The sequence below is a fragment of the Cynara cardunculus genome, assembly GCF_001531365.2.
Source record: "Cynara cardunculus var. scolymus isolate 2C chromosome LG 10, CcrdV1, whole genome shotgun sequence".
NCBI lineage: Eukaryota > Viridiplantae > Streptophyta > Magnoliopsida > Asterales > Asteraceae > Cynara > Cynara cardunculus.
The window spans coordinates 15379063-15405661 of NC_037537.1; the positions used below are offsets into that span (position 1 = coordinate 15379063).

The 26599-nt window shown below is 33.3% G+C and overlaps 2 protein-coding genes across 2 annotated transcripts; one reads left to right on the forward strand and one right to left on the reverse strand.

The window, feature by feature from the left end:
* The first annotated feature begins 7111 nt into the window (after positions 1–7111).
* LOC112519482 lies at positions 7112–8664 on the forward strand. The gene is made up of 3 exons (XM_025127634.1): positions 7112–7218; positions 7352–7849; positions 8053–8664. The coding sequence occupies exons 1-3, from the start codon at positions 7131–7133 to the stop codon at positions 8574–8576; spliced, it is 1110 nt and encodes a 369-aa protein (XP_024983402.1). The 5' UTR covers positions 7112–7130; the 3' UTR covers positions 8577–8664.
* A 763-nt stretch (positions 8665–9427) lies between these two features.
* LOC112519338 (cytochrome b5 domain-containing protein RLF) lies at positions 9428–18295 on the reverse strand. Its single transcript, XM_025127395.1, has 6 exons — positions 18170–18295; positions 15855–15968; positions 15385–15751; positions 10401–10535; positions 9944–9994; positions 9428–9663 (listed from the first exon to the last, which is right to left on the reverse strand). Exons 2-6 carry the CDS (start codon positions 15894–15896, stop codon positions 9584–9586), a joined length of 675 nt encoding a protein of 224 aa, XP_024983163.1. The 5' UTR covers positions 15897–15968; positions 18170–18295; the 3' UTR covers positions 9428–9583.
* Between the last annotated feature and the right edge of the window lie 8304 nt (positions 18296–26599).

A 26599-nucleotide genomic window follows, 5' to 3' on the forward strand; every position in this document is an offset into this window, starting at 1 on the left:
ATGACCATTTACATTGCAATTTCTTGATGATAATAATTGGTACGGAATAGTTAAAATAAAATGAATAAGACAATTGGAACGATTTAGGTGGCACCAGAAGATATCAAGAAAAACGTTGTCTTGTTGCATTTTCATTAAACGCGTAGAAAATGGCACTGCACAAAAATACGCCTGGACCACTCAAGGAGAATGGCGACAAGCAAATGCCCAAGGCAAAGCGTCAAATTCAATCTCTATGAAATCATAAACATGATTTCAGCTATTTCAACGATGTAACTGACTTCGAAAAGCACACCTTCCAACGATTGTTGATACCATGCAAGTAATGTAGCAATTGAAACCGATGTTTCACCGTTAATCACGTCATCAGTTCCCACCTTTTTTAGTGTTCTCTATTCACGTCATCATAACCGTGGTTGAGATTTAGATCTTATAAATCTTATAAAGTTATATATATATATATATATGTGTGTGTGTGTGTGTGTGTGTGTGTGTGTATACTTCTGATAAATAAGTAACTTGGGTGCCACGTGTCCGTTTCTAGTGAGACAGTTATATTGATTTCCCGCCTAAACATGTATGTAGACACTATTTACATTAGTGGTTCAAAGAGGCCTATTTGGTTGACATATGTCCCTCTAAAAATGTATCTTTTTTTATCGTAGTTTAACTGATTTCCCTACTAAACGAGATTTAGTTCAGATTATTTTTCAGAGTTACAACGTAGTGCAAGTTAATAAGCATTTGAAGTGCAAGTTTTCGAATTTGGAATCGTTTTGTTAACTTCTTCTTTGTTTGTATGTTTTTTTTGTTCTTAGTGCTGATTGACACAGAGCCACTGATTCATAAAGGTGACTATTGATAACTATAATGTTCTTCTTTTTCAGTTAAGTCATTTTCTTCACGTCTAAATCTTTTTTCTATTGAAATTTGTAGCAAATTTTTCGGTTCAACTTACACTGGAAGATAGGGGTGTGCGCGGGTTGGGTCCCCGGTTTACAAAAATTTTACAACCCAACCCAATTATGACGGTTTGAAAAAATCTCAACCCAACCCAACTCATTCAAAAGTATAACCCAAACCAAACCTTGCGGGTTGGGTTGGGTTGGTGGGTTAGTAATTACATAAACGAATGAACTAATTCATAAAACTTAAGTTTATGGACCATACAATAAAGTGTCATATCTAAAAAGGTTACAATAGGTTTATAGAACGTTTTTGGACGTTCCAACAAGTGTTTTAGAATGATCTTTAAATAAAATGTCGTATTAGTTATTTTATAGAAACATTTTGAGAAGTGTCCCGTAAACTCATCTATTTATAGGACACCTATGTTCATATGACATTTTTTTAAGTCGTGTCGTATAAAATAACTAATACGACACTTTATTTTAAAAGCGTCAAAGAATTTGTTAATACATCCAAAATCATCCTACAAACATATTGTAACTCTTTTAGAAAAGACATTTTTTTGTTTCGTTCTATAAAGTATCATATTAGGACGCTTAGACATTTTAGGCATCCTATAAGATCTAATATTGTTGTAACGAAGTGCTATAACTATGCATTTTCTTTCAACTAAAGTACAACATAATATGACGGGTTATTTAGATTGATAGATTCGTCCATCAAATATCTATCAATATCATTCATATTCTACAACATATCAATTTGTTGTTGCTGCAAAAAAAATTCAATAATTTTTCTTATTAATTAGATTATGTGTCATCATTCTTTGATCGTGAATCTATTTTGGTAACTTATACGTTTAGCTAAAATGAAACAAAACATAATATCAATAAAAATTATATAAAATTTATACATTACTAATATATATATACACATAATAAACATACATATATATATATATATATATATATATATATATATATAGGGTTCAAACGAGAACCCCTGTGATTTACGAGAATGCGAGAACAACCCAATAACCTCATATTGTGATAAAAAATAAAATTAAAAGATTTTTAAAATTAAAATTGAAATTTAAAAAGATTCAAAAATATTAAAAATAAAAAGGGTAATAATGGAAATGATATCATAAAATCTTTTAACACGATTACACACGATCATGATTATCATTATCTAATAAACGGTTAATCATGTGATATGGGTGTGATAATGATGTGATTATCACACAATTATCACATTATCGCTTATATCAACACGATTTGGGTGTGATAATCATGTGATTATCACATTATCGCTTATATCAACACGATTTGGTGTGATTATCACACAATTATCACAAGGATTCCGCTCGGCTAGGGTTGACTTAGAAAATCGACTACCGATTTGATGTGATATGAGTGTGATAATCATGTGATATCACTATCATAACAGCGCACTCGATTTGATCATGGTTTCGATCGGTTAGGGTTAGACAATCACACATTTATCACAAATTACTAATGGTTTCGATAGGTTAGAATTAGACAATCACACATTTATCACAACGATTACGAGCGACATCCACTAAACGATTTGGTGTGATATGAGTGTGATAATCATGTGATATCACTATTATAACATCACTTGTGCACTCAATTTGATCATGGTTTCGATCKGTTAGGGTTAGACAATCACACATTTATCACAACGATTACTCATGGTTTCGATAGGTTATGGTTACACTTGACTGATCATGGTTTATATAGGTTATGGTTACACACTCACACAATTATCACAAGAGGAAAGAAGAGAGTGGAAACGAACGTGCAGGAAAAAAGGGATAATTATGACTAATTAAAATAAAATAAAAATTATAAAAAGTACTTAATTACATTAGTGCCCTTATTAAGTTATTTATATTTAATATAAGTTAATTTATTAATTAAAAATGTTTGAGTTTATTAGGTTGTTCTCGCATTCTCGTAAATCACAGGGATTCTCGTTTGAACCTCCACCTATATATATATATATATATATATATATATATAATTTTATAAAAATTATATATTAGCGGTTAGGCGAGTTGGGTTTAATTGGGTTGTTAGCGGGTTGGGTTGGGCGGGTTTCGCGGGTTGACGGTTTTTTGTGCACCCCTACTGGAAGATGCTTAGGACTCTAATAGTCGTATGGGCTTCTTTTCTAGCTCTTTAGATCATTAAGGCATGCAGTTGTTACATTCTTTATCATCTCCGTCCTACAATTAGCGTTTATTTTTTACTTTCAAGAGTCAAACAAATTTGTTTTAATTTCAAAATCGATAAAGACGGTCATGTTTATATCTTTGTGTAGAATGGTTAGTAGTATGCAATATCACTGACAGTCTTCAGCTAATCTGACAGTTTATTGTTGACAGCCTTCAACTAATCTGAAAGCTTATTGCTGACAGCCTTCAGCTTATCGTGACAGCTTTCAGCTATCACTGAAGAGGCAGCTTTCAGCTTATCGTTGACAGCTTATCATTGACAGCCCTCAGCTAATCTGACAGGTTATTGCTGATAGCCTTCAGCTAATCTGACAGCTTATTGCTAACAGCCTTCAGCTTGTGTTTTCAGATTATCGTGACAGCTTTCAGCTTATCGCTGATAACTTATCGTGACAGCTTTCAGCTATCACTTGCTGATGTTGTCAAGGAGTTCTGTAAGACGAGTTTTGTTGGTTAACATGTCGGCTATAAAAGGTTTTTTTTTTTTTTTGCCAAAAATATGTATTTCTTCAAAATAACACATTTAATTTTATTATAGGGTTAACTTCATTTTAACTAATTATTAGTATAGTTTCATTTCTAAATTAAAGTCTGAAAAGTCATTTTTCAGAGTCATTATTCAGAATTATACTTCAGAGTTATTTCAATAGTACAAATTTGAAGTAACGTCGTACTTTCGATGATTATTCATATCCTGACATGATTTAATTTTTTCAAATTACCCCGTGTAATACGCGGGATCGAACCTAGTACATATAATAAATAAGTAACATGAGTGACACGTGTCGTCTTTTGGTTAGTCGGTTATCTTGTTTTCCACCTAAACACGTATCTAAACACAATTCACATTAGTGGTTCAATTAGACTCATTTGAACGCATATAAACACAATTTATATTAATAGTTCAATTATACTCATTTGATTGATATGTGTCCTTTTATTCAATCAATCTCACTAATTTAGAATGCAATTGATTTTATTATTGGGTTAATTAATTCGTGTGATAAATGATTCCCGAAAAAATGGTGTTTACTTCTAAGTTTAAATTCAATTTATTGATATAGTTTCATTTCTAAATTCAATTTTATTATAGGATTAACTTCATTTTATTATAGGATTAACTTCATTTTATTCTAAATTCAATTGAAAAGTTTTACTTCAGAGTTATTTCAATAGAACAAGTCTGAAATCATTCTTTAAAGTTAGTTCACCTAAACTCTGAAGTTTGCTTTTTCAGACATAGCTCACATGAACTCTGGAAATCTTCTACAATTTGGAAGAGTACAAGTCTGAAAAACCATTCTTCAGAGTTAGCTCACCCGAATTCTAAAGTTTTCTTTTCAGACTTAGTTCACCTGAACTCTGAAGTCTTTTTTTTCAGATTTAGAAGTCTGAACTCTGATTTGATGGATTGATTTTATACTTGGAGTTATTTCAAGAGTACAAGTCTGGAGAGTCATTCTTCAGAGTTTTATTGCAGAGTTATTTCCAGAGTATAAGTCTGAAGAGTCATTCTTTGGAGTTAGCTCATCCGAACTCTGTAGTCTTCTTTTCTAGACGGAGCACGATGTAGAGCCTCTGCATAGTGCATGCAAAGCTTCTGGCTTGCCTATACGAAGCTCTAAAGTCTAAAGAGTTTTACTTCAAAGTAATTTCAAGAGGACAAGTCTTGTAATAAACTTATCTAGATTTTGAAGATAAGTCTTTAAGACTTAGACTTAGTCTTGTAAGCCAGGGGCTTCTGGATGGATTTTCTTCTGGTTGTTTATTTGAATCTTGAAAAAATATATAATCCATAATAAAAGAAACCAGAGGGGCTCTTGTTGATCTTCATGTTTAAGTAGAGGGTCTCTAGTTGTAATTAGAACTCAAATTCTTTAAGTATTTAACATTTTTTTGACTCAGAGGCTCTGGTTGACCAAAGGGCCTTTGGTTGGATCTTCCTCTTGGTTGGTGAGTCCATAGGGGCTATGGTCCTTAAGGACCAAAGGATATCTGGTTGGTCTTGCTTTGTATGATGCAAACTTTACCAGGGGGTCTTTTTCAAAGATATTGAGTATTTGAATAACTACGAACTCAAGGTCTTCATATTTGACACAACGTTTAAATTCAATTTACTGATATAATTTCATTTCTAATTCAATTTTGGATTAACTTCATTTTAACTAGTTATTGATATAGTTTCATTTCTAAATTCAAGTCTGAAGAGTCATTATTCAGAGTTATACTTCAGAGTTATTTCAATAGTACAAGTCTGAAGTCATTCTTTAGAGTTTTACTTCAGAGTTATTTCAAGAGTACAAGTCTGAAGTCATTATTCAGAGTTATACTTCAGAGTTATTTCAAAAGTACAAGTCTGAAGAGTCATTCTAAAGAGTTAACTCACCCGAACTCTGAAGTCTACTTTTTCAGACTTAACTCACCCTAACTCTAAAGTCTGAACTATGAAGTCTTTTTTTAGACTTAGAAAAAGAAGTCTGAAGTCTTCTTTTTCAGACTTAGAAGTCTGAACTCTAAAGTCTTCTACAACTCTGAAGAGTACAAGTCTAAAGAGTCACTTTTTAGAGTTAGCTCACCCGAATTCTGAAATCTTTTTTTTTTCAAACTTAGCTCCCCTGAACTTTGAAGTCTTTTTTTTTCAGACTTAGAAGTCTGAACTTTGATTTAGTGAGACTGAATTTATACTTCAAAGTTATTTCAAAAGTACAAGTCTGAAGAATCATTATTTAGAGTTTTACTTTAGAGTTATTTCCAGAGTACAATTCTGAAGAATCATTCTTCAGAGTTAGCTCACCCGAACTTTGAAGTCTTTTTTTTCTAGACGGAGCACCATGCAGAGCACCATACGTAGCCTTTGTATAGTGCATGCAAAGCTTTTGGCTCGTCCTATACAAAGCTCTGAAATTTGAAGAGTTTTACTTCAGAGTTATTTCAATAGTACAAGTCTGAAGAGTCATTCTTCAGAGTTATACTTTAGAGTTATTTCAAGAGTACAAGTCGGAAGAGTTATTCTAAATTTACTTCTAAGTTTAAATTCAATTTACTTATATAGTTTCATTTCTAAATTTAATTTTATTCTACAGTAAACTTCATTTTAACTAATTATTGATATAGTTTTATTTATAAATTCAAGTCTAAAGAGTCATATTTCAAAGTTATTTCTCCAGAGTTATACTTCAGAGTTATTACAAGAGTATAAGTCTAAAGTAACATCGTACTTTCGATAATCATTCATATCTGTAAGATAAGTTCCTGACATGATTTAATTTTGTTAAATTACCTCGTGTAATACACGAAATCGAACCTAGTATATCTATACTACCTTATAAACCAGATTTATCAAAAGTCTTAAAAACAATTTTTAATGCACAAAGTACTATACATTTATGTACAAAGTCTTAAAAACAACTCATAATGCATTAAATACTATTATTTTATGCATCAAGTCTTAAAATCTCTTAATCTACAATTAAAATAACATATGGTACAAGATACCAATACACATTATTATCTATTTTTTTCATGTTTTCAAGATACTTTTGACATCTTTCACTCATGTCTTCATCTTCTCATACTTTTGACATCTTTCACTCATACCTTCACCCACTTATATCTTAATTATTAATATAAAAAGGATAAATTGAAACAAAATAATTAATAAAGAGAAAGCATTATTTTGTTTGGTTTTGATTATGAATTAGATTTGCATTAATCGTGGAAACAAATTTGTGGGTTCCAACTTCCAACCCTCAAACATCCCTCGTGGCCATCATCATCATCATCAACTACAATCCCTTGTTTATCCAACGACCAGAGATATATCTTTGTCAGTTTCCCCTTCTCATTTTTCAAGATTAAATCTTCTTTTTTTAATATAAATTTCAAGCATAAAACCCCTAATTCTTCCCGTCCAAACCCATCTCTCTTTTCATTTTCATTCTCATTCTCATTCTCTGTAAAAATGGCGGATTTTGTCTGCATTCTTCTTACTTTCACCTTAGTTTCCACTTGTGTTCTTGCTGCTGTTCCTCCTCCCACTCCATTGGAAGGTATGTTTTTTCAGTTCAGATCTCGAATTCATAAACACCCATTACTTAACAGATTTGTACACATAACCAGTTGTTATATAAGCTGGATCTGGTTCCTTCTGTGACGCCATTGTTGGCGGTGTTTCATTTGCAGGTCTCTTACCAAATGGAAACTTTGAAGAACCACCAAAGGCGAGCGACATGAAGAAAACAGTTCTTCTGGGCAAAAACGCCTTACCCAAATGGGAAATCACCGGCCTTGTGGAGTACATCCATGGCGGACCTCAGCCCGGCGGGATGTACTTTCCGGTTGCACATGGCGTCCACGCTGTCAGGCTCGGCAACGAAGCCACTGTATCTCAAACCATTGCCGTGAAAGCTGGGTCTCTGTACGCCGTGACGTTTGGTGCTTCGAGAACTTGTGCGCAGGAGGAGGTGTTGAGAGTGTCGGTGCCGCCCCAGTCCGGCGATCTTCCGCTGCAGACTCTGTACAGTAGTGACGGTGGCGATGTGTATGCTTATGGGTTTATGGCGAAATCAAGCAGTGTGAAGTTGATCTTCCATAACCCTGGAGTTCAAGAAGATCCCAAATGTGGCCCACTCATTGATGCCGTCGCCATTAAAGAGCTCCTCCCTCCCAGACCTACTCGATGTAAGTATATCTCCATTTTTGGGATTTTTTAAGAATATTTTAAAAATAAATGTCATATTAAGAGGTTCTCTAAAAATGGAGATTTAGGAGTAAGAGCTTTTTGCTCTCATAGATAATAAAACACTTAAACATTCAGACGTCCTGCAAACTCAATTTTATTGAAGCGAGTTCTAAATGATGGCTTTTGATGATTCTTGTTTCAGTTAATTTGGTGAAGAATGGTGGATTCGAAGAAGGTCCTCATCGGTTGTTCAACTCCTCCAATGGCGTCCTCCTCCCTCCAAGACAAGAAGACATCACATCCCCACTTCCCGGCTGGATCATCGAGTCTCTAAAAGCCGTTAAATTCATCGACGCCAAGCATTTCAACGTCCCATCCGGTGTTGCCGCCATTGAACTAGTCGCCGGAAGAGAAAGCGCCATCGCCCAAATCCTCCGGACGATCCCGAACAAACTGTACAACCTAAGCTTCGCCATTGGAGATGCGAAGAACGGGTGCCATGGAGACATGATGGTGGAAGCCTTTGCCGGAAAAGAGACCCTGAAAGCGGCGTTCAAATCGGTAGGGAAGGGGAAGTGGAAGACGGTGAGCATGAAGTTTACAGCGATATCGGCAAGAACCAGAGTGACGTTTTACAGCTCGTATTATCACACGAGGGTTGATGATTTCGGGTCTCTTTGTGGGCCAGTTGTTGATGAAGTTAAGGTTTCCCCTATTCGAGCATAGAGGTAAATTTGAGGTTACTGTATGTGTTGGTTTGATCGTTTTTAAATCGAACCCTTTTTAATGAAATGTTGTTTAAGATCTGCAATCATTTCCAATAGTTTTACGAGTTCAAACCCACCAAATGAATCAATCTGTTAAGGGGCTGTGAACCCATTGGTTCATGGTGAAAGGACCACCGAGTTTGGTCCCTGGTTGCCATTGGTTAGTTTGGGCCCTTATCATCATGTGCTAAATATGTGTTAAAAGTGTTTTTCTGTTGGGTCGAAAAATAGCTAACATGCTTTGATAAACCTCCTTTTAATTCATATATATATATATATATATATATATACACACACATATATACATATATATATATACATATATATATATATATATATATATAGATTTGAGATCATATGAGACCAAGGCTTTTTCGTGAGACCCATAACATCAATTCTCAACTTTTGGATTAGATCTACAATCTCAACATTCTTAATCACAAAATTACCACAAGATTTCTCAATAATTACAAAACATATATATATATATATATATGTTATATATATAGGGTCGAGTTCATGTTTAACAAAGTTTTTGTGAGACGATTTTTACACTTGAATTGAGTTGTTTTTGCGTTTTCGTAAATCATAAGGGTTCTCGTTTGAACCCTTCCCTATATATATATATATATATATATATATATATATAAAGTGTTCATTTAAATTAATATACACAAAAAAGTCAACCAATTTCGGTTGGGGATGGTTTTATTTCTTTTCATAACATGATCACAGAAATTTGTACGGTTCGTTGATTAATACAAAAAAATTAATGTTATACCGTTTGGTTGGAGATGACTAGGTGAATCTGTAAAAGAAAATAAATCTGCATATGCAAATATCCAGATGAATGTACAACATGTAAATCATTACAACATTAGACATGTCAAATATTACAATAGTCTTGGTGTTTCTTGATCTGAGCGTATAATACGAATATGATGTAGAAATTTATCTTTTCAAAAATCATCGCCGGCTATCTTCAAGAACACCGACGAGGCACTTCTCCAGCATGAACTCCGCATTCACCCAAGCATGGTATTTATCTAAAGAAACGCGCTAAGGAAAATTGCACCCTTATTAGGAAACATACACATGCAACTTAAGCATTATGTTTTAACAAGCTGTGTTTTCCAAAGAAGGTGAATAAATGATCGACCGAACCGGTACCATGGGGGTGGGTTCCAGAGACTGGCGTCATATACCCTTTTGCAGAAGTCGTGCATTCCAAAAACATTGGCAAAAGGATAGGGGATTTCAACTTATGATAGGAAATACTAATCAAAGGACATGCTTGATGGTCTGAAAAACAAATAAGAAGGATACTGAATAATGCTGTACAATCTTTTCCAACCGCCTTCATCAACATATCGACACCTGAAAAATAGACGATTACTCAAAAAACACAGCATACGATTGGTCTATATCCACACATGTAATGAAGACCGACCCCTATTATAATTATAAGAAAATAAAACACGGAATACAGGAAAGCGGGCACCCAACCATCTTCTTGCAAAGTTCTAGTGTACAAATCAGCCTACATATCCAACAGAATCAAGTCTAGATTCTGAAAAGATACTATTTTCATGACTTGAAACCCTTAACCAAAAATGCACAAAACATTCTTTTCATTTCTTACAAACTTGATTAATCAAAAATCGCATATATATATATATATATATATATATATATATATATATATATATACACACACACATATACAATGTCTTTACGGCAATTCATAGCGTTGTATATGATGAAAGAAATAATATGATAGTACCTCCAGGATGAAACTTCATGTATGGGGTGATGTTGTAAACACGGCCTTTAAGAACAGTCCACATCGAGTCCTCTGTTTGGTGTTGTTTAACTTCAGCTAAAGATATAAGCCTCTTGTTCGACTGTCCCTTTAATCCTTGAATCATAAATTCCACCAAATTCAGACTCGCATTCATGCTAACTTGACTAAGCTCAACTTGGTTAAGTTAACAAGTACTTAAGTACCATGTTCAAGGCTCTCAAGTTTGGCAAGTTGATTAACAAACCAAAAGCATAAAAGATGGTTCTTCAACTAAAAATAAGTGGTTATGATCGTGAAAGTACATACAAGATGTCACATGTAAACTGCAACATTCTCTTTCAAGATGTAAACTGCAACACTCTGTTTTTGTAAACTGCAACACTCTTTCAAGATGTCACTTGAAGATTGCAATATTTACTTTTTGAGGAAGTTTTCATGTTAAATTACATACAACCATTACAAATAAAATGATGATATCGAACTCGGTCTACAAGATTCCTCTGTTTTTGTAAAAAAAGGTGTATACAGTATCCCATCAATTGTCAAACATTACAATTTTTTATGAGGCAAAAGAGCTTCCAACCTTAGTCATGTACTCCATTGGAATGAGAAGTGAAGAACTAGCCATCAAGACAAGAAGGAACCTCAAAGAATGGTGATAAAAGCACATTACATATCACTTCTACAAGATATTAAAAAAGCCTACCCCTAGAAAAAGTAAAAAGAAAGTTCGTGGTGCTGTTCTTGTTAAAAACAGGATTCAAATGTTTTGAAATACTAGTTTTATATATATATATATATATATATATATATAGAGAGAGAGAGAGAGAGAGAGAGAGAGAGTTTGTTTTAAGTACAAACCGTCGCATTTGTACAATCAATGCAACCCAATAAATTGAGATATTTATGGAAATTATGAGAGTTCATTTATTATGATTTGAATATTTATGGAAGATGAATATGGTTCATTAATTATGATCAATACTTTATATGTTGGTAATAAATATGTATGAATGGTAGTTTAGCCAGTGGGAATATTGGTAAACATGGATAAAGAATTGGAGAAATTTGGTTAGTAGGATTAGTGGCTTTAGTTGCTTGTACCTTTAAATACGTGAGTTCTAGCTTCAAAATTGCATTCTAAACTGAAACCCGCTGTTTGTTGTACTAGAGGTAGCGAACAATGGAAATACTCGAAACAAGTGCTGAAGAATGTGTATGGATTCAAGGTCAGGACATTAGGGAATTAATTGCTGGTGCTGATGTTCCTCAGAATGCTGAATCACAAAGGAAGTGGTTAATCAGGCATGGAAAGATATTATTTGGCTTCAGAAAATCTATTTGCAACGAGTTTATTCTTCATGTTCGTGATGCAGTTCTCCAAAGGAGTTTGCGGAACACTTAGGCTATTTACCAAGAGAAACGGGACAAGGTTGCAGTTGTTGGAGAACAAATTGGTAATGTTAAAGCAAAAAGGTATGCCAATTTCAGAATATTTTTTACGATCTAAAAATGTTTGGGCTGAAATTCCATAGATAGATGTGGATTGACAAAATTATTGTATCTCGTCTATTTTGTTCTCTCTGTATACAGGGTATGACGCCACCACCATGAGGGAGGTAAATTGCATGTACCAAGGGCAGGTGGGTGGTGCCTAGAGTCGATCCCCAACCACTTATTCTGCAAGGATGCACACCTCCTTACCTGCTAAGCTAAAGCCATGGGCACGCCTATTTTGCTATCTTGTTCACAGATTGAAGAAATGGGCCTTTTGTTTCTTCGATTAAAAGGGTGGTTGATGAAGCCTTCTGTAGAAGAGTAACGGATTTGCTCTCTAATCAAGAAAAATGGGAGCAATATTTTCCTATGAAGTTGTTGAACAGAAGGGCCCAAGCTTGTGTCAATTATGCCAACAACAACGAATGGATCACTGATTTAGGTTGCTCTCACCATGTAACCAGAGATGAAACGCTGTTCAGGGGGAACATCATGGAGAGCCAGTTATTATCACTGTAGACAACTCAGCCTACCAAATAGTAAACGTAGGCATTGTAACAATCAACATTGCTGACAACCAGAAGAGTTTGGAAAGAAGATATGTTGTCTTTTGCAGTGACAATGGTTCGATGATATTCACCTCAAATTGTTACAAGAGTGGAAGATGAGCAATAAGTAGTGAGAAGGTCAAAAGGGAAAGAAACCAAACTATCTAAAAGATTATTAGGTAGAACTTAACACTCGCTTCATGACTCTAACAGAAGCATCAGTTATAGAATAGCCAACAAGCTGCAAAGAATGCAAAAGTAGGTTGATGCTTTAGACAGAAATGAGCATGGAGTTGTATCCAAGCAAAAAGGTGTTAAGCCAGTCACTTGCAAAAGAGTTTTTCTCATGAGAAAAAAATCAGATGGTACCACTGAGAGGTTTAAAGTTCTAGTTGCTTGTGAATTTTCTCAAAATTATCGATTGGACCATCAGAAGAATCATATGGCGAGATCGACTATTTCACTTACTGCTTTTATAGGTTTGAAATAATGGCAGCTTGATGTAAAAATATGCCTTTCTTTAAAGAGTGGTAGATGATGAAAATATCTAGGGAGAAACCTCAGCTAAGCAATTTCTGTAACATGTTTGCTGCCTGAAGAAAGATCTCTATGACCCAAAGCAACACGAGCTTGGTATGGTGAAGTTGCTTAATGTCTCGTATCTTGTGGTTTTAGAATTTCTACTTGTAGATTCTAGTTTATTTATAAAACTAAAATCAAATTCGTATGTCCTAATTATAATATGCGTCAATGATATGATAATTACTTGAGATAATGAACCAGATATATCTAATCTGAGGAATGGCTTGCCGTTAGTTTTGAGATGAAAATTTTGGGAGAGATTGGATGTTGTCTTGGTCTAGAAATGGAAAAATCAGAGCAAGGTTATTTTATTCTCAAGAGGACTATGTAAAAAGCCTCTTTAGAGCATTTTTGGCATGGGTGAGTTAATGGAAAGGCTACTCCAATAGAGCCAAACTGCATACATGTTTTCTTGGAGCAAAACAAGAAACAGGATGTTATTGCTTTGTCTAGGACTGAAGCTGAATATGTGGTAACGGTGGCTGCACAAGAGTGCATTTCATTGAAGAGGCTAATCGAGTACATGTGCAGATTAAGTGTGATAACAGAAGTGCTATCAAACTTGCATCAAGTCCAATTTTCATGCTTGTTGAGATCCAGCATCACACCATTCAAGAGAAAGTTTTAAGCTAAGAAATTCAAGCAAACAAGTGTTCGGACCAATGCCGAAGACTTTTGTGGATCCCAAGTTTTAGTACTTTCAAGATGCTCTGGAGTCTTTGATTGTAAGCTTGCACTAAGGGGAAGTAATAGAAATGAGTGCCACCTTACTGCATACTTCTAATATGTGGGTAGTTTTGATGTGACTTTGTCTTCGTCTTCATGTGTTTTTCCTATTTTTAGAGTAAACACTAATTTTGGTCCCCAAGGTTTAGTGAAATCTTTGAAACTGAGACCTGAACTTTGATAAGTCTAGAAATTGTCCTTGTGGTTCTCATTTTGCTCTGAAAATGGTCCCTGGTCACTAACTCCATTAGCAATCTCCGTTAGATTGAGGGGTGGCTTAGTATTTTTACCTATTTTCTTAAATATCTTTAAAAAAAATATAATATATAAATTATATATTATATATTTTTTAAATTTATATATTAATTTAAATTTTTATATATATATATATATATATTTAAAAAAAATATAATATGTGTATATATAATAATAATAAATAAATAATATATAAATTTTAAAAAATATAATATATTATTTAAGAAACAATATATAAATTATATATCATATTTTCTTTAAAGATATTTAAGAAAATAGGTAAAAAGACTAAACCGCCCCTCACTCTAACGGAGATCGTTCACGAAGTTAGTAACCAGGGACCATTTTCAAAGCAAAATGAGAACCACAAGAACGATTTCTAGACTTATCAAAGTTCAAGTCTCACTTTCAAAGATTTCACTAAACCTCGGGGACCAAAATTAGAGTTTACTCTTTTTTTGTTATTTATTATGTTAGACTATTTTATCATTAGTTACATCAATACGGATGAATGGTAGGAGAAAGTATTTTCCTTTATCTTCCATTTTTCATTTCCTCCTACTTACATTACCTTATGGATTACCCCTAAGTGATGTTTGCAGTACAAACACATGATGTTGCAGAACTAGTTAGTGGGAGTTGTGGTAAATGTAGATGAATGGTTGGATAAATTCTGATTAGTGAGATTAGTGGCTTGTAGGTGTGAATTGTAGCTTTCAAACTGCAAATGCACACATCCTGAACTCTTCAATCTTGAATAGTATTTTCTAGTTTTTCATGCAAACAGCCTTTTAAAAAAAATGATATTCTTAAATTACCAACAATTTTTATAAATCAGATAAAGATTCACTTTGTTCGTTTTGTATCTAATTATGTATAAAACCGTCGAAAATATTGTCTTTGAATTCCTAGATTTTAAGGCGAACTCTAATCATTTCTGTAACATGTTATTTTATCTCACAAGGTAAGAAAGCAAAAGTGATCGACCTCTTGGACCATCATGCTTAGTATTTCTTTTTTACCTTTGGCAAACCAACCATTGTGGAAGTCTAAAAAAAAGGCCATAGTTTGCAAGGAGTGGATTTGAACAAAATGTGAAAACATATAATACAAAAGAGAAAAAATCACACTTGACACTTTTTGTCCAAATTAGCTCAATCTTGCTAAGTGTAGAATTTTCTTTTGCATTTTTACAAGAATGATGGTTTGTTTGTAACAGAAAGTCAAGCACGAGGATTCGGAAAGTCTATACTCGAAGTAAAAAAATCATTAGAAACCTAAAACAGAAGCACGTAAAACATCACAAAACAGATAGAACATGATGAGATGTTTACATATTGAAGCAGTAGATGTACCTGCCAGATCAGGATGCGTGCGAGTAAGCTTGAGCCAATCCATATGGCTATACCCAATTTGAAAAGGAACCTTCGCCCGGGATGCCGGCTTCTTCGCAACAATTTTGGGTCTCTGTGACGTATCAACTGAACTTCCAACATCTACTGCTGCTTGTTTGGGACGTTCTGTCGGCTTTTTTTGCGACGATGCATCAATAACCTTAAAAGTTAAGGATCCAACTTTTTCATGCTTCTCCAAATCCGCAGTACTTCTCGAATTGTCACTCCAAATAGTTCCACTATTCTTATTTTCGTCATTTATACTGATACTGCTAACATCTGGAATACCTTTCTGTGCATTACTGTTTTCGTCATCAGGAACACCAACCTAAATAGTAATGAAGACCAACAAACAAAAAAAATCCCCTGGAGATGTTACAAAGAAAGATTCATCAAGTTCACAGCTAATAGAGAATCTGGAGAGAACTTGCCTGACAAAAGGTAAAATCGTCATTGTTTTCTGTCTTATCCATATGGCACCCAGAAAATGGTTGAATCAGATCAGTCACACTACGTTATTTCTGTATATATAACCCGGAGTCGTTCTGAAAACAAACGTTATCACCAGTAAATTTGATTAAGCATATGATATACGTAACAGGTAAGAAAATTGCAGTAACACCCTTAAAACCAACACTGAGAAAAACAAAATATGAAAAATTCTTGCCTACAGAAACACGTATTAACATCCTTTTCATAGCATGTTTCTACATGATGCCATAGTCATAAATTTGGGGCAAAATATTGCTTATGTTATATGCTTGAACAAAAGTATAAAGCATGTAACGCATGAACGGTGATGAAGAACGTACGATAATTAAATTCAGAAAAGAATGACTAGCATTTCAAATCATCCTACTTGACACTAAATACCTACGAAACTACAAAGATGCAAAGACAACTCAAGTTGGGTAGCCACAGAAAGACTACAGTGGGTTGAAAATAGCAGGAAAACCACATTAGTTCTCTTTCTATCAACTCAAGTATTGGCTTCTTATTTTTGCAAGTATGTTGGTTGTATATAAATGAAGTGTCAAGTGTCAAGTACAATGATTCAAAATGCTAATCGCTCTTTCAAGAAACAACTCAAATAAGCTTTACATGTTTGTGATCTTTTATTTCTCCATTCTTTTTTTCACCGCATCCAACATTTTCATCAGGGAAATCAATAATCTCAATATGATCACAATGATTAAATCAATCATTGGTCAACTATGTAATGTAACTTGCAGCAGGACCACAATCCTGTTTCATTTACTACCCTGTTCATTCAAGAAGATCAACGTTTCTGTTTTTGTCGGAAAACATCAAACCCCACATCGGTGAGGTATTGTCCAACTTGTTCTACAACAACGGAAACCACACCAATGCAGTCTAATGTCCTACATAGACGTGGTATTTTCTAGTTTAGTTTTCAATAGCAGTTTTTGTTGACAGACAGTTTGCAGTAGTTTTGGTTGGTTGTATGTCATCTTGCATAGATATATATTCTTGTAAGAATAGTGCTAGAATGTTAAGAAAATCATAATCATTTCTTGAGAGTTTCCTCTTGAGGGCAATTGTGTGACAGTTTGTCACTTTGATAGAGTGCGTCTGTAAATACTATTAGTTGTATATTTTTGGCGCCATCTCCTAAACCATGGTCCTTTACCTCAATTTGAGGGTTTTTCCAGATAAATTGTTGTGCAATTATATGGTTTGTTCTTTGTTCTGATTTTAGTACTTTGTTTCATCCACCCTCTCCTCGACAAAACAGAATGAGGAAAACAAAAAGAATGTGCACGAAACTGTATATTCTAATAATTGATTCTCAATTCTAGCACATAAGTTGCACGGTTGCATCAAATTCAAAGCTACTTCCAATAGGCCTTGTTCATAAACAAAAAATTAACTTATGGCCCATCTAAGAAAATGATGACTAAAAAATACAGCAATTTTCACCTTTCAATGCAGATTTAGCAGAGTTCTAAAGATCACAAGAGGAGGAGAAGCATGCAAATGTGAGTATGATTGCTAGCAAAGATGGGTTAAAGTTATCCTATTTCAGAATTGCATCAATTGAGACATGAAATATCAATCTCAGCTCAAATGCTCGATGCATAAATCTAAACATATATTCCTTCTATTCTAAATATCAGAAGCAAAAATCTTGATCATAGTTTCAAGGTCTCTAAATCTATCAGAAACCCCCTAGCTCCTAATTGGCAAAGAAACAACATCATGTAGACTTGAGAAATCTACAGGTTAATAAATGTTACTATAGATAAAAGAAATCCACAACTTATATAAAAATATACTGATAAATCTGAATTCTATTATCAATAAAAGGGGGAATTACACTACTTTCAACTTAGTTTCTTATACCCACAAACCTAAATGAAGAAAAGGTGTATACAGGCCTTGTAATGTAAGCTTAATTCATCGACACCTTCAGCATCAAATGAACAGAAGTACATGATTCTATTAGCAATACTATCCATTCCGACAATTGGAAAAGAAAAGAAGAAAACATAACAAAACCCCAATTTGCCTAATAAATACGCTAAGTAATGGATCATCAACGCACATAAGATAAACCCAGAAAACAAAAAACCCAACAAATGTAATGAAATTAGAAGGTCAAATAAGGTCAGCTGAATAACAGGAATGCATCCCGCCATAATTGCACAGAAGCTGATTCTTAACAAAAAAAAAACAATGGCGATTTGCGGATATAGATAATATCAACAAAGAGAAAGAGAAGCACCTGATCAAAGAATTGATATTTAGCTTGCTGGATGATCTAGCAAAATCGAAGAACACAATGAATTCAGCCCAAGGAGGGTTGTTGATACGGGAATTATTCAAGGGATCCTTCGTAGTTGTGATGATATTTTTATAAAAGAATCCCTGTAGTTTACCTATGCTCCATATTGACCCCTATACTATGAAAACATTTACTTGTAGCCCCTAGAGTTGGCAAGCTGAGCATTTGACCATTTGGCTTTATTAAATGGTCCATCTTTACCCTTAATTTAAAAACCCCGAACCGGCCTATTCAATTGAACCGAGTCATCGACAATCTCACATCTAATAAAAAGTCGATTATAATGAATTATGAAGATTCAATTTTATAAAAAGAAAACCAAAACTGATAAAATGAGAATTCAATTGTGCAATAGATGTAGTTTTTTTTTTGGTAATTTTTGAATTAAAATTTTAATACAATGACATTTTAGATATTTTAAAACTCTTCTCTCTCATTTCTTCTTTCTCCTCTCTCCTCTCTTCTCTTTCTGTCTCCCATCCTCTGGCCTCCGGTGATACCATAGTGGTATCACAATGCATCTTATATGTGCTTGGGTATCACAATGGGGTCGTTTGTATGGTGGATCGCAGATGTAATAAAATGATATCACAATGCATTTTATATATGCTTGGGTATCACACTTTGTCTTTTGTTTAACAGAGTCAATATTTTTAGGTATCACAATGGTATCAGCGGAGAATGCAGGTCGGAGGACGGAGAGAGAAGAGAGGAGAGAGAAGAGAAAATGTCTAAAATGTCATTGCATTAAATATTTAATTCAAAATTACCATAATTATAAATTTCCTAATTTATCTATTGATGTATGGTTGAGATTGGATCTCACGGTCACCACAAACTAGGGTTGGGTTCACGTGAGACCAATGGTTTTTCATGAGACCCGTAAGACCAATTTATGTTCATTGATCAACTTTATAAGCTAATGATCTAATGGTCTAAAGTTGCATGGTAGCAATTTTGTGATTATTAAGAAGTCTCATGGCAATTTTGTGATTATGAATATTCAGATTGTAGATCTAATACAAGGGTTGAGAATTGGTCTTACGGGTCTCACGAAAAACCCTTGGTCTCACATGATCCCAAGTCTATATATATATAGGGGTTCATTCAAGGAAGAACTGACTAGTTTGTGGTAACCGTGATATCCAATCTCAACCACAAATTAATAGATAAATTAGGAAATTTATAATTTTGGTAATTTTGAATTAAAATTTTAATGCAAGGACATTTTAGGTATTTTCTCTCCTCTCTTTTCTCTTCGTCCTCCGGCTCCGGCCACCATCCTGCGTCCTCCGATGATACCACTGTTATACCTAAAAATATTGATTCTGTTAAACAAAAGACACAGTGTGATACCCAAGCATATATAAGATGCATTGTGATACCACTGTGTTACATCTCTAATCGACCACACAAACGACCTCAGTATATACCCAAGCACATATATGATGCATTGTGATACCATTATGGTATCACCGGAGGACGATGGCCGGAGGATGAGGAGAGAAGAGAGGAGAGCTTTAAAATACCTAAAATGTCCTTGCATTAAAATTTTAATTCAAAACTACCATAATTATTAATTTTCTAATTTATCCGTTGATTTTTGGTTGAGATTGGACCTCACAGTTACCACAAACTAATTAGTTCTCATTTGATTAGGCTCCTATATATATATATATGGGCCTAATCAAATGAGAACTAATTAGTTTGTGGTAAACGTGAGATCCAATCTCAACCACAAATCAATAGATAAATTAGGAAATTTATAATTTTGGTAATTTCGAATTAAAATTATAATTAGAGGACATATTAGCTATTTTTAAAAAACTTCTCTCTCCTCTCTCATCTCTCCGACCTCCAATCTCCGGCATCTTGTGAAATCGGTATCACAGTATATATCACAATGGGTATCACATTGTGTATTACAATGGGTATCACATTGTGTATTACAATGGGTATCACATTGTGTATCTTTGTTTTTAAGGTTTGAGTTGGTATCATAATTGGTATCACAATGGTATCACAGTATATCACAATGGATATCACATTGTGTATCTTTGTGATTACTTGGTACCTGCCGGATTAATGTTCACCGGAGGCCGGAGATTGGAGGTGTTATTAAAAGGACAAGAGTTGTTATCAAGTGTAACATTTAGAGGCTTGTTAACTTATGTTGATGATTTATTAATGAGATTAAAACGTCGTATTTAGATTGAATAATTATTGGAATGCTTTAATTTGAAGAGATGAATTTATAGAATTATAAAATGATTAATTTGAGGTTTTGAGGCATCATCGAGTTTTAGACTTGGTGTCTGACTAAAGTTAGTCGAGGTTGACCAAGTTGAAGGGTTGACAATTCCCTCGTTTGATCTACAAGGATTTTAACGATGAGATCAAATGCAGATATTTAAGACATATTAAGAGACTCGGTTTTGGAGTTTGACTTTGGGTCGCGTTGTGTTTGACCATAGTTGACTACTGTTTATGGTATGAAATGTGTGGGCCTTCGGTCAGGAGCTATCGTAGTGGATCTACACAGACAAATGAGTCTTCATGAGACTGACAATGGGATGTATAGTTGCGTACCTAAACAAAAATTTATTTTTGAGCATCATATGATTTATGTGGTAATGTATATGTATGCATGATGTTTCAGTTGATATACATGATACAAAATGTTTACATATATGTTATTTATGATCAGTTGCATGTTATGTGCTTGTTTTGTTTAACATCATATTTCATACGGAAGTTTTATAATCAATTTTAATGTGTGGGTCGTGAGGTTTATGCAACCCTTAAAATTCAATGGCAAACTAGACCTTGACACAAGTATATACCTTAATCTACAGTCATATTGTAACAAGTACCGAATATCGTTTCGGCTTGTAAAGTCTTTCAAAAACTCCGGTCCTTGAAAACTGATTTTAGATGACGAATTCGAAGAAATCTTTTGATTGGTTGATGAATTATCAACTACAGAAAAATCAGTTATAAAAAGAAGCAAATGGTGTAAAGATCCGTTAAAATAAAAACAAGTAATCCAGTCAAAAGATATTATAGTAGACTAACGTTATTTAAAGTAACTTCTTGAAAGCTAACACATATTCATACAAATATTTAGTTGTCAATTAATTAAATATAATCTTCAATGAAATATTAATATTCTGATTTATATAAAGTTAGACTAAATGTTATATTTGAGACACTTTTTTACCTTTTCACCGGTCTAAATCTTATACCCCAAGCTAAGGTTGTCATCTTATCATCACGATGTTTCTTTTTACAAAAAATGTAAAGACTTTAATGTAAATAATAGAGATGGGAAAATGCATAAAATAAATTGCAAAAATTGAAGTTTAGAAAAGGAAACTTGTTGCGCAAGTACTTAACTATTAAAGAAATTACAGAAAATAAATGGTGCAAAAATGCAAATAACAATAAATAAAATGCAAAAATAAATTGCATAAATTAAAAGACTTGAATGTAAATGACGATAAATAAAAGGACTAAATTGTAAATGACAGTAAATTAAAGTAAGAAATATAAGGCTCTAAATAACAAAAGTAATTGAAGACTTGGGCAAAAAAAATTGTTCCAAACTTAAAGCATTTGCGTGGTTTCCTTGTAAAACTCATATCTCGCCCTTTTTGATAATAATCATGAGCCACAATGAAAATAGATTCCAATATAAAGCCACGATCAAACCTTTCTCTAAAAGTCAAACCGAAAAACAAATATTTCACGTAGGCATAAGTAAAAATAAGACGAACAATGACTAACTGAAATTAGCTTCGGATTAAGAAAAAAAAATTACAAACTTTCGACCTTGTAGTAAAACCGAAAGAGAGAACTAAAGAACCGAATTTAGAGAGAAAACTAGAGAGAGAAAGCTTACAACAACTACCTAAAGTCAACTCGAGAGAGAGAGAGAGAGAGAGAGAGAGAGAGAGAGATGGAATGGGATCCCCTTTGTTTAATGCTACATAACATCCATTAGGGCCCATGGCCAATAAAAATAAGTCCAACAATAAATAAAATGGAAGCCCAATAGTTTAACTCAAAGTCTCAAAGCCTATGAAAAGTCTTTAAAGTTGGTCCGAGTTGCAAGCTCAAAACTGAGTACAAGTTCCAACAAAAGCCTTTAAAATTTTGGCTCAAAAGTGGGCCCAAAAAGTGTTCAAGTCCACTTGTCGATCCTACAACTTCCTATAGGAATTTTCACAACATCCATCATGTAAGAACATATGGGATTAGCATAAAACTTAGGATTTTGATTGACTTAATGCACAAATCTTATGTCAAAACCAATTGTTAGACCAAACCTTAAAGCGACAAGTGACACGACCTTGTAATGGGTGCCTAGACAGATGCAGGTCTGATAACCTAGGGAATGCTAGTGACAAAATCACCTATACCGACTAGACAGTTTATGAAATATCTTTTCTTTCAGTGTTTCAGAAAATGCATATTATTTGGTATAGAGTTTTACAAGTTAATATTTATGACGTGAAATAATTTTATTCATGCAAACCATGAACAAGTTGAGTTTTATAAGCCGGGTACAATATGCGTCTTAGAGACCAAAGGTTCTAGGTTGGACAAAAGGAAAATGTCACACATAAAGACTTGCTCTGCCCATTTAAGTTCAAAATTTTTATTCAAACATCTAGGATGGATAAATTATGTAAAACAACCCGGTATGGGACGGGTTAGCATTTAAGTTACATATATGTTGTTTTAAAGTCTTCCACTGTAAACGGTTTAATTTGGCTGTCATTTTGAAGTATTTATGGAAAAAAATACTGATGATGATGAGGAATTTATGAGCTTACGCAAAATCCCTGAGCTCACGTTCAAGCTTGCTTTATCTATGTGAGTTCAACTTAGCTCACTTGGCTATACTAGCCATGCCTGGTCTATGTAACCTCTTGTGCAAAGCTTAGGCTTGCTTTTAGTGTCCCCTATAATTGTGCAGGTTTAGAGGCGAACTCTGACCTCGTATGTTTCCTTCGTTTGTGCGATCCTATGTGTGAGCCCCTGCTCATCAGACAAAACCTTATCGAGCGTCAATGTACACATAACACCCTAATTTACCGATTCTACTTTATTATACAACATTTATCTTGCAACAAACCTTACTAACATGCATCACTACTCTAAAACATTTCTAACTCACAATAACATCATCATTTCTTACTTCAATTTTACATTTTTCTTGTGCCATGAACATAATTTACACAATCTTTTTATCCTCACATGTTATTAATGTCTTATTGCTACTACAAATTGCTCATATAATATGATACTACATGAATCATTATTAGGAGATCATAAGACAAAACTTAACCAATTTGCACATATTGAGTCCTTACACTTCTCTATCTTTATTTTAGCCACAAAAGTTAGGGTGTTGTCTCTTTGGGGACATCCGATAAAATTGGAACGATATAGAAAGTTAGAATGTTACATATCTACCTAAAATGTTACAAACACATCCCTATGGCACAAGGGGTGGTCTAAACCATTTTGTAACACCCAAAAGCCCTTTTTTTTTGTAAGGGTGTTCGGACCAAAGCCCGACTAATCCCCGGCAAATTTGGAGGCTAAACATGGCCCCACTTAAATGTCGCCAACACTCCTCTCCCAGGGCTCGAACTCGGGTTCATGACTATGTCATGCCCAAGCCTTTACCACTAGGCTGGAAGGTCTTTGACCCCAAAAGCCCTTATCGGTGAAGAAAATCGCTTTAATTGTAGTTAAGAATATAAATTTTCATGAGCATGTTAACTGTAAGTAATTGATACAATCTTTCATGAGCATATTGATTGTAACTAATTGATACGAATTTTCATGAGCATGTTAAATATAATTAACTGATATGATTTTTTATGAACATGTTTACTATAATTAATTGATATGGTTTTTCGTGAAACGCATTATATAAATGTTGCATAGAATAAGGGGCGGATAAACATGATGCTTGTAGGGGGTCAAAGGCCCCCAACAAAATGCTTCACAATTGATTAAAAAATATTTATTTAGTGTTTGCTATTGGGACCCAACACCAAAATAAAAATGCCCCCAACTATGATAAACGACATACTTTTAATTGGTTCAATCTCACACTCTTTGCTGCTCAATAAACAACAACTCAACTTAGTACTTACCTACTTCTCCTTAGAACTCAACTCAAACCAAATGTTTTAACGATTTAACAAGCAATGTGTTTACTTGTTTTAAGTGTAAACTGTATAGAATATATATATATATATATATATATATATATATATAGTAGTATAAGATGTCGGTTTAACCAAAATAGTAAAAAGAATTAACTGAAAATCGAACCGAATAAGTCATCTTTATTAAGTTAATAGAACCGTTTAAGCCGAAAGCGAAAACCTGAAACCTTTTTTTGGCTTGGACGAATTATTCGGTTTCGAGATTTTTCGACACTCCTAAGTATGCCCCAAACCATAATAATTTTTGGATCCGGGCATAGAATGATTCGTAAATGACCACTTTGGAGAATAGAGTTCTTGGTGAACTCATTGAATAACAAATGTTGTTCTTCATGAATTTGAATTATGATCAAAAAGTGAATTTTTTTTTCTCAATATTCTATGAATAAATAATTTCAAAAGATCATTTTAGGTTTTATATTAATAATTTATATTGTACAGAAAGTAATGAACATATTAGAACCAATCAAACTATCATTTATTTATCGGGTAAGATTTTAGTCAACAAAAAACGACTTTCTATGTAACAAATTACCTGGTAAGAGCTAACCGTGTTAAGAGTCACTACCCTCACTTACCATAACACCCTAAGTCCTTGCCTCATCTTACCAGGTAAGATTCATGGTCATTTCCATATTTATCCGATAAGGTAATGTAATTTGACAAACGTTTATCGAAGTAAGCAATTGGTAAACGGCCCCTAAATTTACTTATAACTATTGTTCATAAAATGATGTTGTAGATCTTGAGATATACAAGACAAATATGCAAATAATATGCAAAGGAATGAACTGAGGATGAAAATATGATTATATCTGCAACCATTCGAGTTTTTTATGGACCCTGTTTAAACTCTGTCAACGTGATTTGAAAAAAAAAATCTAAATTAGATATGGCATGAAAAATACCACTCCCGAAACTGACTTGATTTATGACCGGTCTAAATAAAGTACAGTCTTGTTTAAAAGATAAAAGAAAAAAAATGAAGGGGAGATAACGGATTTTAAAAGGTAAAAAATATACAAAATTAAACCGTTTTCTAAATTATTTGATTCGAATAAAAACTTATCCAAAATTAGAATAAATCGATATACAAAAAGAAAGTAAAGATATTCAATGAAGCAACAAAAATAAGAGAGGGCTCCATCAAAGAAAGAAAGGGAAGTTTTTTTCAATAATAAATAATAATAATAATAATTTATTTCATTTAAAATAGAAACGTTTATTGCATTTAAAAATCAATTTAATATCATTTAAAATAGAAAAAGGAAAAGTTAATGTGGTTCAGCAGGCGTGTGTTGTCCACTAGCCTTGGTGTTGACATTTGGAAAGCCTTCAAACCATCCTTTAAGTCAATTTTGAATAATAAATTTTAACATGAAAAATCTAAAAAAACTTAATATATTTTAATGTTTATAATGATTAAGTTATTGTATAATTTTTTGGAATAAATAAGTTTTTAAACATTTCAAAATCTGTTAAATAACTTTTTGAACTTTCTAAAATTTGTTAGATACATTCTTATGACATATACAATTGGTTAATATGGTAAAATAATGGAAAAAGTTTGAAAACAATCCATTAGACTTTTATATTTTAAACGATTAAATCCCTAAATATTTTTTGAACCAAAAAAATACTTGCATTTAAAAGTACTTACATTTAAAAAGAATTACGAATAAAATTTATTTTGTATGTGATTTTTCAAATTAAAAAAATTTAAAAAGATTTAAAAAAGATTAGTGATTAAATTTATTTTAATTAAAAATAAAATATATTCCGTTGATGATTTTTTAAATTAAAAAAAAAACAAAAAATAATTTGATTAAATTATTGATGGATTAACGATAAAATTTAACCAAATACACAATTAATTAAAATTCGTCATTAATCCGTCCATGAAATGATATCACCGAAATGATTCAAGCACGATCTTTCACACTTATTAGCATATTATTGTGTTAGAATGTCTGACTGTGATCAATTTAGATATCAATTAGATATAAGTAATTCATGCATATATACAAATGAACACTAGCGACAAATTTTAATTAATTATGTCTTTAGTTAAATTTTATTGTTAATCTATCAATAATTTAATCAAATTATTTTCTATTTTTTT